This window comes from Myotis lucifugus, unplaced genomic scaffold, assembly GCF_000147115.1.
Source record: "Myotis lucifugus unplaced genomic scaffold, Myoluc2.0 scaffold_156, whole genome shotgun sequence".
Lineage (NCBI taxonomy): Eukaryota > Metazoa > Chordata > Mammalia > Chiroptera > Vespertilionidae > Myotis > Myotis lucifugus.
Window position 1 is genome coordinate 1,014,176 of NW_005871204.1, and position 14,630 is coordinate 1,028,805.

Sequence of the window (14,630 nt, forward strand, 5' to 3'; positions counted from 1 at the left end):
GAGGTGCCTGTAATTATAATTAAGAGAAGTCACCCTTATTTTTTCTCCTTCAGTATTATCATTATGTGTGTATGTGTGTTTTGTTCCTGATACATTGTTGCATATACCATCTTCTTTCTAAAGGCAAAGAAGAAGTGCTGACATGTGGAAGATGTCACATTCTCAGAGAAAGTTCCTAGCAATGATGCTGGCATTTAAGTTTGTATCTATCAATAATGTGATAGAGACGGCACAAAACCTGCATGCAGTTAGATGTGGTAAAATAAAACTCTTTAGCAATGGGAGTGGCTGTAGAAAGATCACGCTGATAGCACTGTACAGGAGGAATGGGTGGGAAAGCCACGGTGGCAGGGCCGAGGCAGAGGCGGTTAGGGGTGATCAGGCAGGCAGGCAGAGCGGTTAAGGGCAATCAGGCCAACAGGGGAGAGTGGTTAGGGGTGATCAGGCAGGCAGGGAGCGGCAGTGATCAGGGAGAGAGAAGATGAGTGCCTGAAGGAAGTAAGGAAATGGAGAGGAAAGTCTGATATGAGAGATGCTAAGTAAGTGAGCCTGACAGAATGAGGGACTCACCAGATGTGGCCAGAGGAAGTAAGGAAGTTATGATGACTCCATGTGCCATCCTGGGCAAGTGGGTGAATGGAGCCCATATAAGAGCAGGGATGAATGTTACCCAGAATTATATAAACTAAAAATAAAACAGAACTGCATGTTCACTGTGAATATAGTTCTTTAATATCAATGTAACCTACGTGATGAAAAACTAGGAAGGTAACAGGCAAAGAAAAAAAAAATCTTTTGTCAGACAGTGGCAAATAAAAGGTGCTAATTTTCTTACCCTCTTATGAAATATTTTCCATAATGTTTTCATGCATAAAAGGTTAATTGTACAAATTGTATTTTTTTTAAAGAAACATTTTGCCAATTTACTCTGTGCCTCTGAAAGGAATTTTTGATTTCTAAATTATATTATTGTAGGGATTAGAGAATCTATGAGCTCATTCTTGCTATTGTTGTTCAGAAAAATAGTCCTTTACATATATATATCTTTTATATGATACTTTGCCAATGTATCACACAAACTTACGTCTTTGTTTGAGAATGTCTTTGATGAGCCATCTATGCTAATAAAAGGGTAATATGCTCATTAGACCGGATAGACTGGATGTCTTCCGGACATCCTTCTGGACAAAGCCACGGTGGCAGGGCTGAGGCAGAGGTGGTTAGGGGTGATCAGGCAGGCAGGGGAGAGTGGTTAGGGGTGATCAGGCAGGCAGGAAGAGGGGTTAGGGGTGATCAGGCAGGTGGGCAGAGTGGTTAGGGGTGATCAGGCAGGCAGGCAGGTGAGTGGTTAGGAGCCAGTGGTCCTGGATTGCAGATCGGGCCTAAACTGGCAGTCGGACATCCCCCGAGGGGTCCTGGATTGGAGAGGGTGCAGGCCTGGCTGAGAGGGACCCCCTCCCCCCAGTATACAAATTTCATGAACCGGGCCTCTAGTTAACTATAAGAAAGAGTTAGTCAAAAGATAGGCCATTGATCTTGGCTAATTTCATATCTGAGATTACTGTAATAATGTCAATTATTAACATGGATGACTTGAGGGGAAAAAAAGCTTAGGTGTGAAGAATGCTGCAGCTGCAGGCATAATAGCATTCAATAAATGAGGGTTCTTTTTCATTATGAATCATGGCATCTTCATGACTGACATTGCTATTTCATATTTGGATGAGCATTTTTCTTCATACATTTTAAAGAAATGACCAACTCTCTTGTATATACATTTGTAGATTTAATGAGACCATTATGAACAATTCACAAATAGTAAAAAGACCACAGTGATTGAGATCATTTATAAAATCTTAAGAAATAAAACCACTTTCAGTTAACTTACTGTTGCAATGAAATGAGATCATGTAGTTTCAAGCTTGTGTATAATACAATTTGAAACTTTCAGTCAAGATGGTGGCCTACGTAAGGTAAATGCCATACTTACCCCCTCTCATAACCACATCAAAATGACAACTAAACAACAGAACAACCATCATTCAGAACCACCTAAAATCTGGCAGAATGGAAGTCCTACAACTAGGGAATTAAAGAAGAATCCACATCAAGACTGGTAGGAGAGTTGGAGATGCAGAATTGGCTGGTCACACACCCATGTGTGGCAGATAGAAACCAAGAGGGATATCTTGGTTGCAGAGGTCCCCCTTGAGGAGTGAGGGTTCACAGCCCACACCAGGCCCCAGCCCAGGTTTCTAGTGTCAGGAAGAGAAGTCCTCATAGCTTCTGACTGTAAAACCAGCAGGGATTGAGGCTGAGGGAGACAGAGGCTGCTGGAGTTCCAGGCAGCTCCTCTTACAGGGCCCATGCATGGACTTACTCAGACTAACTCCTTCTGAGCTCCAGCGCTGGGCAGCAGCTTGAAAGGCACCAGAGACATATGGGGAGGAATTGATTTATCTGGCATCAGAGCGAAAGCTCGTGTGTGCGCACATGCATGTGTGTGTGCGTGTGTGTGTGCGTATGTGTGTGTGCAGCTTTCTACCAGACATAGGCCATTGTTTCTTTGATGAGCTCTCCCCTGACAGCGCAGGCAAGTGGGTGCCATATGTGAGACTTCATCAACCTGGTTCACACTGTTTGCCTTGCTCTGGTGATTCCTGAGGCCCACCCCACCCAACTTTTGGATCCACCCAAGCTGTTTCCAGTGACTTTCCTATTGAATGGTCTGTCTTGGCTCATGCTTCAGATTTTCCTAAAATCTCTCAAACAAGCAACATCTGGCCTCAGTGTGTCCCATACTTCTTGCTAAGTGGCCCCAGGCTCAGAACTAGCAGAAGCTGGTCTTGGTTCGAAGCTTGGCCTCATCTGGGCACATCCAAGCCCAGCATAAGAAGCAGCCACCTGCAGATCACTTTGTAGCTCATGCTGGGTGGCTCCAGGCAGAACACAGGTGGTGGCTGACCTTGGCATGTACCTCCTGAGAGACCACAGAGCCAGCGTACTGGGGGACAGCCTCAGACCACATCAAAACATCATCCAATCACCTCCACAAATGACACATTCAAGGGGAAGACTCAGCAGGCACCAGAGCCCCACTGAAGTAAGTCTTGCTCTGGAGTGTGGGGGGACTGCACAGCTGATCTTTCATGATGGCCAGAGGTTAGTGGTTGCAGCCAGTCCTTGCAGCTGATCAGGCTGAGGGTAAATTCCTTCCAATGACATGCCAACAGCAATTGAGGCTCAACTACAAAAGGAGGATGTACTCAGCCCACATGAGGGGATTCACCTCAGGTGCCCAGCTTGGGTGAAAAGGGAGGCTGTGCCACTGGACTCTACCGAACACCGACTACATTAGGCTACTCTACCAAGCCTGGGAGACATAGCAGCTCTACCTGATATATAGAAACAAACTCAGGAGGTTGCCAAAATGAAGAGACAAAAAAACATGTTCCAAGTGAAAGAACAGAACAAAACTTGAGAAACAGAACTAAATGGAGAGAAGCAATCTACTAGATGTAGAATTCAAAACACTAGTTATAAGGATGGTCTCTGAACTTAGAACCCCAAGATCATTAAAAAGGACCAATCAGAAATGAGAGATACACTAATTGACATGAAGAATAATTTACAGGGAATCAACAGTAGAGTAGATGAAGCCAAGAATCAATCAGCGATTTGGAATATAAGGAAGGAAAAAACACCCAATCAGAACAGCAAAAAGAATAAAAATATATGAGGACAGTATAAGGAGCCTCTGGGACAACTTCAAGTGTACCAACATTCACATAGTGGGGGTGATGAAAGGAGGAGAGAGAGAGAGAGAGAGAGAGAGAGAGAGAGAGAGAGAGAGAGAGAAATTGAATATCTATTTGAAAAAATAATGGCAGAAAACTTCCCTAACTTGGTGAAGGAAATAAACATACAAGTCCAAGTAGCACAAAGAGTCCAAAAACAAGATGAACCCAAAGAGGCCCACACCAAGATGCATCATAATTAAAATGCCAAAGGTTAAAGACCGAGAGAATCTTAAAAGCAGCAAGAGAAAAGCAATTAGTTACCTACAAGGGAGTTCCCATAAGACTGGCATCTGATTCCTCCACAGAAACTTTGTAGGCCAGAAGGGTTCAAAGTGATGAAAAGCAAGACTACTCTACCCAGCAAAGCTATCATTTAGAATCAAAGGACATATAAAGAGCTTCCCAGACAAGAAAAAGGCTAAAGGAGTTCATCACCACCAAACCACTATTATATAAAATGTTAAAGGATCTTCTTTAAGAAGAAGAAGGAGAAAAGATAAAAATATGAATAAAATGGCAAGAAATGCATATTTATCAACACTTGAATCTAAAAAATAAAATAAATGAACAAGCAGAACAGAAACAGACTCATAGATACAAAGAATATTTTGAAGGTTGCTAGATGAGAGGGAGTTTGAGGGGGTGGATGCAAAAGGTAAAGGGATTGAGAAATACAAATTTGTTGTTGCAGAATAGTCATAGGAACTATCATGAGGAAGATAGTCAATAACATTCTAATAACTATGTATGGTGTCAGATGGGTACAAGATTTATTGGGATAATCATTTAGTAAGTTATATAATGTCTAATCACTAGGTATACACCTGAAACTAATATAATAATGTATGTTAATGTAATTGAAAAATAAAAAAATGATTAAAAAATACAATTTTACAAGGTACCTTAACTCTTTGCTATGGTGAAATTTTATTGCATTGGAAAACATTGGAGTTGATAATTGGAGTTGAATTTGTCAGGAGATCAGTATAATACTCTCAGGATAGAATTTTATCTACCTGAACTCTTAGAGATTGAATATATATATATAGTCTTCATTATAATATGAGTCACTTTTATTAGTAGTACTTCTTTTTTAATATTGAGGGAGTGCCCACAATGTGAAATTTTATCAAAATTTCCCACCTATCTCCCTTGGACAATATTAAGCATATGAATATACATAAACACCATGATTGCTTACAAGGGAATTTCTGCTTTTGTTTTTTCTAACATTCTCCATCTCATTTGTTGGTAAATTTAATGTAAACCAGGAAGAAAAATGATTGCTTTATGTTTACCTCTGAAAAGTTAAAAAAGTTTTTTCCTCCCACTTCTCAAACTTGGGGAGAGATAAAATACAGTAATTTTGAGACTAGTCACCTGACTTGGCCAGCAGCCAGATGAAGTGCCAACTGAACCGAACTTCTGTCTCTCTGGAATCATTGGGGAATTCAAGATTCCAGTGAGAAATACTTTGTAAAGTCAATTTACAATAGAAATACTTTGTAAAGTCAATTTCCCAGAGGTCACCACTACTGTGAATTTTATAATGTAGATGATCTATAGCCAAAGTAACATGAGAATTAACTTCTTCAGTTTCATATTTCTCCATAGAAAACAAAGACCATCTTTTCATCAGGGGCACCATTAGTCTCCCAGGTACCATCAGGGTTTGAAACCTGGGGGTCATTTTTGAATATTCCTATTGCTTTCTAGCCAATCATTCACCAAGTTTTCCCCATTTATCTTTATCACAGAAACTCCATTTCCATTGTCTAGTTCAGCCTCTTATCTCTTCACACCTGTATTATTGCAACAGCTTCTGAGCTGGTCCTTTTTGCTTTGATCTCTTATCTCTTCAATTAACCCTCTAGGCTGCTGCTAGATTAATCTCCCTAAAATTGTGCTTTAGGTAATTTCCTTGCTAAGAATCCTTAGTTCTTCCACATTACCACTCCTTTTACAGAAACTTCTCATTCTAATATTCAAATCTCTCCACCCACTTTATCTAGCCAAACTTCTCTCTTATCTCTCTGTCCCAGTCAAGTCCTTCCCACAGATCTTCTGGGCCTTGTGTTCATGAGCATCCCCTACCTCCCGCCTATCTAAATTGCATCAACTTAATATTACGGTTCTTTTGAAGTAGAAAAGTCCTCAGCTAAGACAATGGGAAAGTTAATTCTTGTAGATAGATCAATCCCAAACTCCCTAAAGAAACTACTAGGGTCCAACGCTCAGCTCCAGAATGGCAGGTGAGAAAAGCCATGGTATAAAGATAAGAGTTTGCAGCCAGAAATCAGTGAATACAGGTTCAGTCAAACTGGGGGAGATTAGCTGGTCCTGAGCAGCAGTTTAGAACATCACTTAGAGATTAAGGCTTCAGTTCAGCAATTATTTCTTTGCCAAGGTACTGCACCTGGTGCTGGAGATCTAGCAGTAAACCAGGTGGTCATGGTCCCAACCTGTATGGGACATGTTTTATACAGGTTAGTCAGATAACCAAGTCATTACGATGAAGTGTTCGGTGAAGGGAAATGCATGGTAGGAAGACCTAAACCTGAATTTCACTTTTCTTCGAGATCCAGATCTGAATTTAAAATGGTCTATGTGTAATCTACTTAGTTGTTTCTCTTCAAACACATGTGTTTAAGATCAAACTCAGTATCTCCCACCCCATCCTCCCCAAAAGTAGTCCTCTACCAGGGTTTCTTATCTCAGTGATGGGCTTCATTAGTCATATGGTTATATAAACCAGACTCTCAGGAATCATCTTTGGTACCTCTTCCTCCTTTATTCTTCATAGCTAATTCATTGCCAAATATTAGTAATTTCATCTAAATAGTTCTCAAATCCATCTCCCTTTCTACATCTCCATTGCCCCCAACCTGACAAAGATTTCCTTTCTCTCCTAGACAATTTCAGATCTGCCCGTGCCCTTTCCTGCCTAAAATCCTCCAGTGGATTCCCATTGCTTTGACAATAAAGACAAAAAGTCTTGACGTGTTCCTAATGGCTTTCAAAGGAACTGGACTCCACCTGCCTCGCTAGGCTCTTTTTTCACTTCTCTCCACCTCACTCTTCCTGATTCAGCTACACTGACCTTCCTTCTGTTTCCTGATGTGCCAACTTTTCCCATCCCCCACCCCCGCCCCTACCCCACTATAAGATTTTGCACCTAGAGTTCCCTCTGTCTGGAATGCCTGTCCCTCTTGTCTTTGTCTAATCCACTTTTACCTTTGCAATAGAGAAAAGATACCCTTTCTCACCTGCAGTTTCTTCATCAGGAAAGTGGAGTCAAGTTCCACCTCACAGGAAATGAGGGATCAGACAACTAAATACATAAGGAAACACTAAATAAATGTCTGGCCACACTATAAAAATATTGTTGCCTTTTCTTCTTCAATGTCTTCATTTCTGTCCTGCAGCATTACAACTGTTCTTTCTTTTTGTAACCCTTCAAGCATGTCTGGAGTGGCACGTGTTTCTGTCAAGCTCCTTCCTTTCCCAGGCTGTAGTGCCTGTTCTCTGCAAGGGGCTCCCTGAGGGAGGCAAGAGAGTGTGGTGGGAAATGGCAGATCTTGGAGTCAGAAAGACCAGAACTCTTATTCCAGACTCATTAGCCTGACTCCATCACAAGCCACACGACCTTGAGAAGGTCAAGTAATCTCTCTGAGTTTTTCGCTTCCTCATCACTAAGGTTTCTGCGAGGATGAAAGGGGATGATGCAGGTAAAAGTGCTTAGTAAATACTGGTGGCTGCTGCTTTCATAGCCATGGCGTTTAATAAGCTCCACATTCTGATTTTGTTTTTGCAATGTTCCCATTCTCTGCTGCTTTTTGATGTGTCTTTTCACAGTTCATTACAGACCTCATCTGTCCTGAAAGGGGGGAAATGCTGCCCTTTCATGATTTGCCTTCCCATAGCAGTCACCCCGTAGGTTCCCCAAAGAGTTTAATTTACTTTCCAAAGTCAACCTTCATTCCACCTGATGAGGCTAAAAGAAGTTTATGTTACTTCTCATTCCACAACATCCATGTTCCCTTTTAGGTATTTGTCTATCCGGTAAGACTGTCATGTATGTGATTTGTCAGAGCTCTGGCAGACAACTTGATGTAAGGAGCTTGCACGCATGAGGCCTTACATGAAGTATTCCCATCCCGCCCGCCCCCCCTCCCCCCAATATGATTCGGAGGACAACGCTCTAATGTGAGCTCTTGTAAGCATTGCATAGAACGGACTTTGTCTCTGAAAATAATTATATTCTGATGTTCAAATGAGGTGGGGGGACAAGGCAAAACTTCCCTTCCTCATCACCATTCATTGGGTGGTTTGTGCTTGGTTCCATGAAGCGAACTCTCGGTGTAATAGACAAAACCCTCGACCCCTAGAACTTCCAAGTCCACCTTCATCCCACAAAATATGCTGGCGCTTTTGTGATAAAACAAAATAAATAAAAACCATGGTATGTTTTTATTAAGTAGGCTTGTAATTTCTCTTTCTGGAGAGTATTTTAGTGGAAGGAATAATGTCACTAATACTAAAACCATTACTTTTTTTTTTTTAAACCCCTTTGATCCTTTAATCTTATCCTCTTGGCTACCTCACCTTGCTCTCTGTCTGCTCACACCTCTTTGTCTTGTGTTACTTCCTTCCCATTCGTTATCCTCGGAAACCCAATAGGCTCCTGGGTATTAACAGAAGAAAGCGGCTGCTGGTTCTAGGCTTGCCTCCTTTCTACTCAGCCCTGTGGGTCCCACTGCCTCGTCACCCATTCCTCTTGCTTACTGTCTTTTTTGACTATTATCCGCATTACCCTACTATGAAGAGTCTGGGTGAACTAACTGGCATTTTGCAGGGTCCATGGGTGGGGTCTGTCGTCCTGAAATGGGATCACAATAAGCAGCCTCGGCAGATCACGTTCCAGGCAGGAATTACACATTCCTCTTAGATTTTAGAATATAGTCTGAGGGTGAATATTAGCTATTTGGAGAATAGAGATAGTACTAAAGATATGTCTCATTCTCCTTTCATTTTCTATTTACCAAACTATTATTTTTGTGATTGTGCATACTCTCCAGTTAGCTTTGGCCGTGTAGACTTGGAATAAAACCCGACATGTATTAAATCATTCTCTGATGAACGGGATACGTCATTTCCTTTGATCATCTCATGCTTCGCTAATGACATGCTTGAACATCATTAACCACTATGCAAATGAAGCAAAGATTTTTTTTAAATAGATCAATTTCTTAACTATTAATACAAGGTGTGAGGGTATGGGAGGGTTAAGTTTTGAATTTCCATCAAATCACTGTAATCTGACCCTAGTCTTGAAATGACTATAACGTGAAACGTTTGTTGGTGAAATACAACTCGCTGTGAATTGTGATTACATTTCCGATTCCTTTCCAGAAAACAGAAAGGAAATTAAGTTATGTTTGATTACATTACAAAAAATCCAATTGGTGTCTGGGCAATCATGACCAGTCAGAAGCCAAATGTGCACATTGTACAGGGGCCGGCCCCGGGCCATGAGGCTCTAGCGCATGGACTTGCCCTCTTATTCTTTAGCTGAGCAATTTGTAAGCATCACGAGAGAGTTAAAAGAACATGAATGTACCTATCTGTTTTCATTATGAACAAAGCAAAAATGTCTTTTGTTTATGCAGAATAAATGGAAAATTACATCTCTTGAAACACGAGTCCAATCTGTTTCTTCCTCACCTCAGTGCTACCAATTTCAATATATCAAGTTTCTTAAACTTTCCTCAATGAAGCCAAGTCCATAGGAGTGGAGCAAAGTATACCAGTGACCTGTGTCAGTAGTCCTCAAGCAGTTTTGGTTTGTTAGGCCACTTTGTTAGTAGCACAGAACACTAAAAAACATTGGTTTCTCAAATACATTGGCCACACAAATCACCCGAGAATATCGTTAAAGCAAAGCTGCTAACTAAGTGAGACAGAGACGAGGCCCAAGGTTCTGCATATCTTAGGAGGTGCCGCTGCTGCTGGACCGCATTTGAATACCAGGGTCAGGCAGCAGGCGGCCTCTGAACATCACCTGCCCAGGTTGTCAGTAGAGTTAATAGGCAGAGGTGAGCTGTTTCACGTAATTACAAACAAGGCAACCCTGACTTTTACGTCATAGTCCACGTACATTTGTAATTCACACTGGAATGCAAAGTATGGATTTTCTTATTATTTCATGTTTAAGAAGAGTTCCGGAGAATATCTACATATCATCTGAAAGAATGCTGCAGGACACTCATTCTCCCGGTCTTCACTTAAGAAGCTCTTCACTATGTAATGAAACCAGTTAGAAAACACTAACATTCGGGTTAAATCGTTTTGGGGTGCAGCCTGGATGATTCTTCCAGGGCTGAGAAGCCCCCCTAGAAGTTACAGAGCCAGGCAAGTATTCAGGGTGCTGCCGCCACAGCCCCGTGCTCCTTGGAGAGTGCATGTATAATAAAAAGAAAATAAAAATATCAAGAATGATAAAGTGCATTCAAGAGAGAGAACAAAAGAGGAACCATTGGGTAAAGGGTGAAGGTCGAAGGGTTGCCGCAGGCCTCTCAGGAACTGCATGGAGGTCTCCCTGGTGTTGGCAGCCCGGATGAGGCTGCTCTCGCCCCGTTACTCATCCTGACGCAGACGTCGCACGGAGGCTCAGGGATGGCACGGCAAATGAATGCAGAATGGATACGGAATGCATGTTTGGAATGACCATTAGATTCAAAACCAATGCTTAAAGGAAGCAGGAGAAATACTATTGAATACCTTGATTCTGGGGCAATAGTAAAATTTTAAAGGGGCTCACTGTTGCCCAAACTTGCAAACCGGGTAGGGGGCTCCTTCGGTTGGTACAATTCGGCATCTGTGTACTTGGTGGTTAAGTCTTTGCTTTTTTTTTGGGTCAAGTCTTAACTCTTGTATCAAAGCAGCACAAAGAAATGTAAGTGAGAAAAAGTGGCATGGCAGCGCAAATGGCCAACATTTAGCACCTCACAAGGGTCTGTCTGCGCCAGGCGAAGGGACCCCAGACGAGCATGACATAACCAGCCGATACAGTCCAGTGAGTACCAGGGCCGAGTGTCTATCCAGATGCCTCTGTTGGATGTGATCAGCGTCGTACTAGAAAGTTAACCCCTGCCTTTTTTTCTTCTTTTTTACAGGGAACACATACTTATAAAGTTTCAAAGGCAATTGTTTTTGCGAACCAGAAACCAAATGCAAGAGACACCTGGTGAATAGTAAATATCTAGACAGTAAGAAACTAAATCTGAACACCTTTATCAGAGAGGCACCACCCAGTTGGAGTGAACAAAAGATTCATGGTTTTCTCTTTCTCAAAGAGTTCACTTCTGTGTGTGTTCTGGTTGTGATCTTCTTTCAGCTGATAGTGGCTTTTGGTTACACACTCTTATCCTTCTATCTTCTGCCTGCCTCACAGCTGTTTAAAGTTCCTATTGGCCACCGCCATTATCTCGCTTTCAATCCAGCCACGGGACCCCGTGCCCTTACACAGACAACCCACTGGAGAGCGGCTTGCTTCTCTGACTGCTTCTTCCCTTCAGGAAAAGGCTCGTGCAACAAAGGAGGAGCGATACTGTTATGTCATTAAGGAGCTCCTGAAAATGCCGCAGACCTGTCCCAGGCCACAAAGGCGCCCTTGTGGGCTTGTTTATCTATAGGATGGTGAAAACCTAGGAAGTCACTTTGTTTGACTGCAGTGAAAAGCTTGAAATGGTCTCAAGCCCAGATTTGCTTTCATTAAAAAAAAAAAAAAGATCAAAGGAGGAAAGTATCATCTCCAAATCTCACGTTCCTCCTTCTTTCGTGTCACCTCAACAAAAGGCATTAAGCACACTGCGGGTAATGATTAACTGGTGGGCTTTTTACAGTGATTTTCAACTAGAATCTGCAATATTTATTTGCCTTTCTTATGCATTTATCTCCCTCATCATTGTAGACCAGAAGCCATATTTTGTTTGACAGAGGGGGACCTCCAGTGTGAGTCAGATGAGAACATATATCACACACGTGTATACTGGAGATCATGCAATATATTGTAAACACTTACGCATGCTGATGAGTTAAAGATTTACTGACCAAATAAGTACTCGTGGCATAGTCTTGGCAACTAATTACTGTCAACAACTGCTTACAATCCAAGCTCCAACACGTCTGATAGCTAATTTTTATTTATTCAGAGATTTTATTTTATTGGAGGGTGGAAAGTCCTGATGGAAAAGTTGTGGATGCACAGTAGGAAACACCACCACCACTGCTATGTATGTTTGTGTTTATGTGTCTGTGTGTGGTGTGTGTGTTTGTGCCTGTCTGTATGATGTGTGAATCTGAGGTGTGTGTGTGGGATTGCTTGTGTCTGTGTGTGGTGATGGGGAAGCTCCTGGTTTGTAGACCTGTGCAGTAAGACTTTAAAATAGACTATTAGAGCTTAGCTTATTGATTTGAGAACCCCTGATGTACATACAAAACTTAAAAAAATTAAGTCTTTATTTGACTCAGCAAATTTCATTACAAGGCAGCTCAGCTCATCTAAAAACAGAATAAATTGAAGATGCCAAGGTGTCTGGATTGTGACACCCATTTTTCCAGATAAAAGGAGAAAATAGCCCTGCTGGTGTGGCTCAGTGGTTGAGTGTTGACCTATGAACCAAGAGGTCACTCTTTGGTTCCTGGTCAGGGCACATGTCTGGGTTGCAGCAAGATCCCCAATAGGGGCGTGCAGGAGGCAGCAGATCAATGACTCTCTCATCATTGACGTTTCTATCTCTCTCTCCCTCTCCCTTTCTCTCTGAAATCAATAAAAATATATGTAAAAAAAAAAAAGGAGAAAGTAACATTCCTGATTCAAAATCAGAAATTTCAAATTACAGGGGAATGTAGGAAAAGATCCTGGAAGTATATGTTTTGTCCTGAGATACCAGTGTATTGTATATAAGAGGCTTTGGCTGGAGGTGTTATGATTAAGCCTCTGCCCTGAAACCCCCAAATCCAACACGAGTCCCTCCCACACATATTGTTTAATGAGGAAGCAAAGAACTGCTGCTCTAATGGAAACTCTCTTTCCCAACTTATTTAGGTAGGACCTCCAACCAAGGAATTTACTGAAGTGGTCACCTGGACATTTCAATGCTCCTTCCCAAATTGATCCTGAGGACATTTTGCAATTTCAAAGATACTTACAGGGATTGAAGGCTCCGCAAATTCTGCAGCGCTTCTGTGGGTACCTGCCTTAGATGGTTATTCTGCAGCATACTGCACATTAAAACAAATAAAGAAAAAAAAATTAAAGAAAGTCAACAATAATTAACCATAACTGGCCATAGCTGTGTCAGGCACTGTTCTAGATGTCAGGGAAACAGCAGAACATCAGACAAACCCTTGGCCCCTGGGGAGCTTAAACTCCAGTGGGAAGTGACAGGTAATTAAAAGTAATGAATTTCACCCTATGAGCCAAGTGATAAGTACTACGAATATAAAACAAAACATAGATTTGGGATAGATAGTAACAAAGAGTGAGATTTTTATTTTAAAGGTCATGGAAGGTCTCTCTTAGGAGCTGATATTTGAGTAGAGACCAGAATGGAGTCAGGGAGCAGATCATGTGAATATCTGGGAGGAGCTACTGAGGAACTGGGAAGAGCAAGTGCAAAGGTCCTGAGGTTGGAGCTTGCTTGACTTGTTAAAGGAGCAGCAAAGGATCAATTGTGACCGAGGAGGAATGAGTGAGAGGAAGAGATTGGGTGAGAGAACCTGAGGCCATCTCATGGAGCACTTTCGGGCCATAGTAAAGCTTTATTTTAAATGTGATGAGAAATTCTCGTTGAAGGGTTTAAGTGGGAAATGATGTGATCGTACTTGTTTTTAAAGGATCACTGTGGTGACTATATAGATTAGACAAAATGAAAATAAGGATATCATAGGAGTCTATTAAAGATATCTTTTCTTGCTCATGGTCATATTTTGATATAAATTACATTCTTTTTGTGAAGTAGTTGCATTTTTGCTCACCTAGGTTCAACAATTCTTTTCAGAACACAGGGACTACAGAATGGAAACAATGAGATAAAAACATACTATTGCAAATGGGAAAATAGCATGGAAAAATTCCCATTAGATTCCTTATATTTTGCTACCACTCCCATCCCTCTGAGTATTGCATGGTCCATGTAAGCCAGAGGCAGAAGACTGTTTTAGGAGAGTAGACATTTTACAGAAAATTTTCTGCTTATTAGGTAACAAACTTATATTTGGATTTCAGAAACAATTTGCCTGGTTCCCTCATCACCACAATTGAAGTTTCTTTTCATTAGATGACTAACTGGGATTCAGCTCCCTGTATGTCTAATTCTTGAGGGATATTTGCTGAATGTACAAATTCTCAAGTTGAATGGTGTCTGGTATGATTAAGGTGTGGTGAAGAGCACGGGTTCTTGAATTTGAATACCTCTTCCCTGCCACTAGCCGTGTGGTCTGAGCCAAATCACCCAATCTCTCCATGTCTCAGTGACCAGTAATTATACTCCCCCGCAAGGTCATTGTGACCATCCAATGAGTGAAAGTACATAGAACAATACCTGCCGCATAGTAAGCATTCGATAAACGTTGGCCCTTTTGTATGAATTGATGAACCCCTTCTCAAAACTAACAATACAGTGAGATGGTACTGACTGCGACATTTTAATTGAGAAAACAAAATCAGCAGCAACAATAGCTACAACAACAAAACCTGTGCCAGAGGTTGGTTCTCAAACTTTAGGGTTCAGCAGAATCCACTGAAAGGCTTGCTAAGTCATAGTC

The 14,630-nt window shown here is 41.6% G+C and overlaps 1 protein-coding gene across 1 annotated transcript in view; it reads right to left on the minus strand.

Moving 5' to 3' along the window:
* LGR5 (leucine rich repeat containing G protein-coupled receptor 5) overlaps positions 1 to 14,630 on the minus strand; it is a 146,203-nt gene that overhangs the window by 51,251 nt on the left and 80,322 nt on the right. The window contains exon 4 of the mRNA XM_006095459.3: positions 13,014 to 13,085. Coding sequence (XP_006095521.1) covers positions 13,014 to 13,085 — 72 coding nt within the window. The remainder of the gene's footprint in view (positions 1 to 13,013; positions 13,086 to 14,630) is intronic.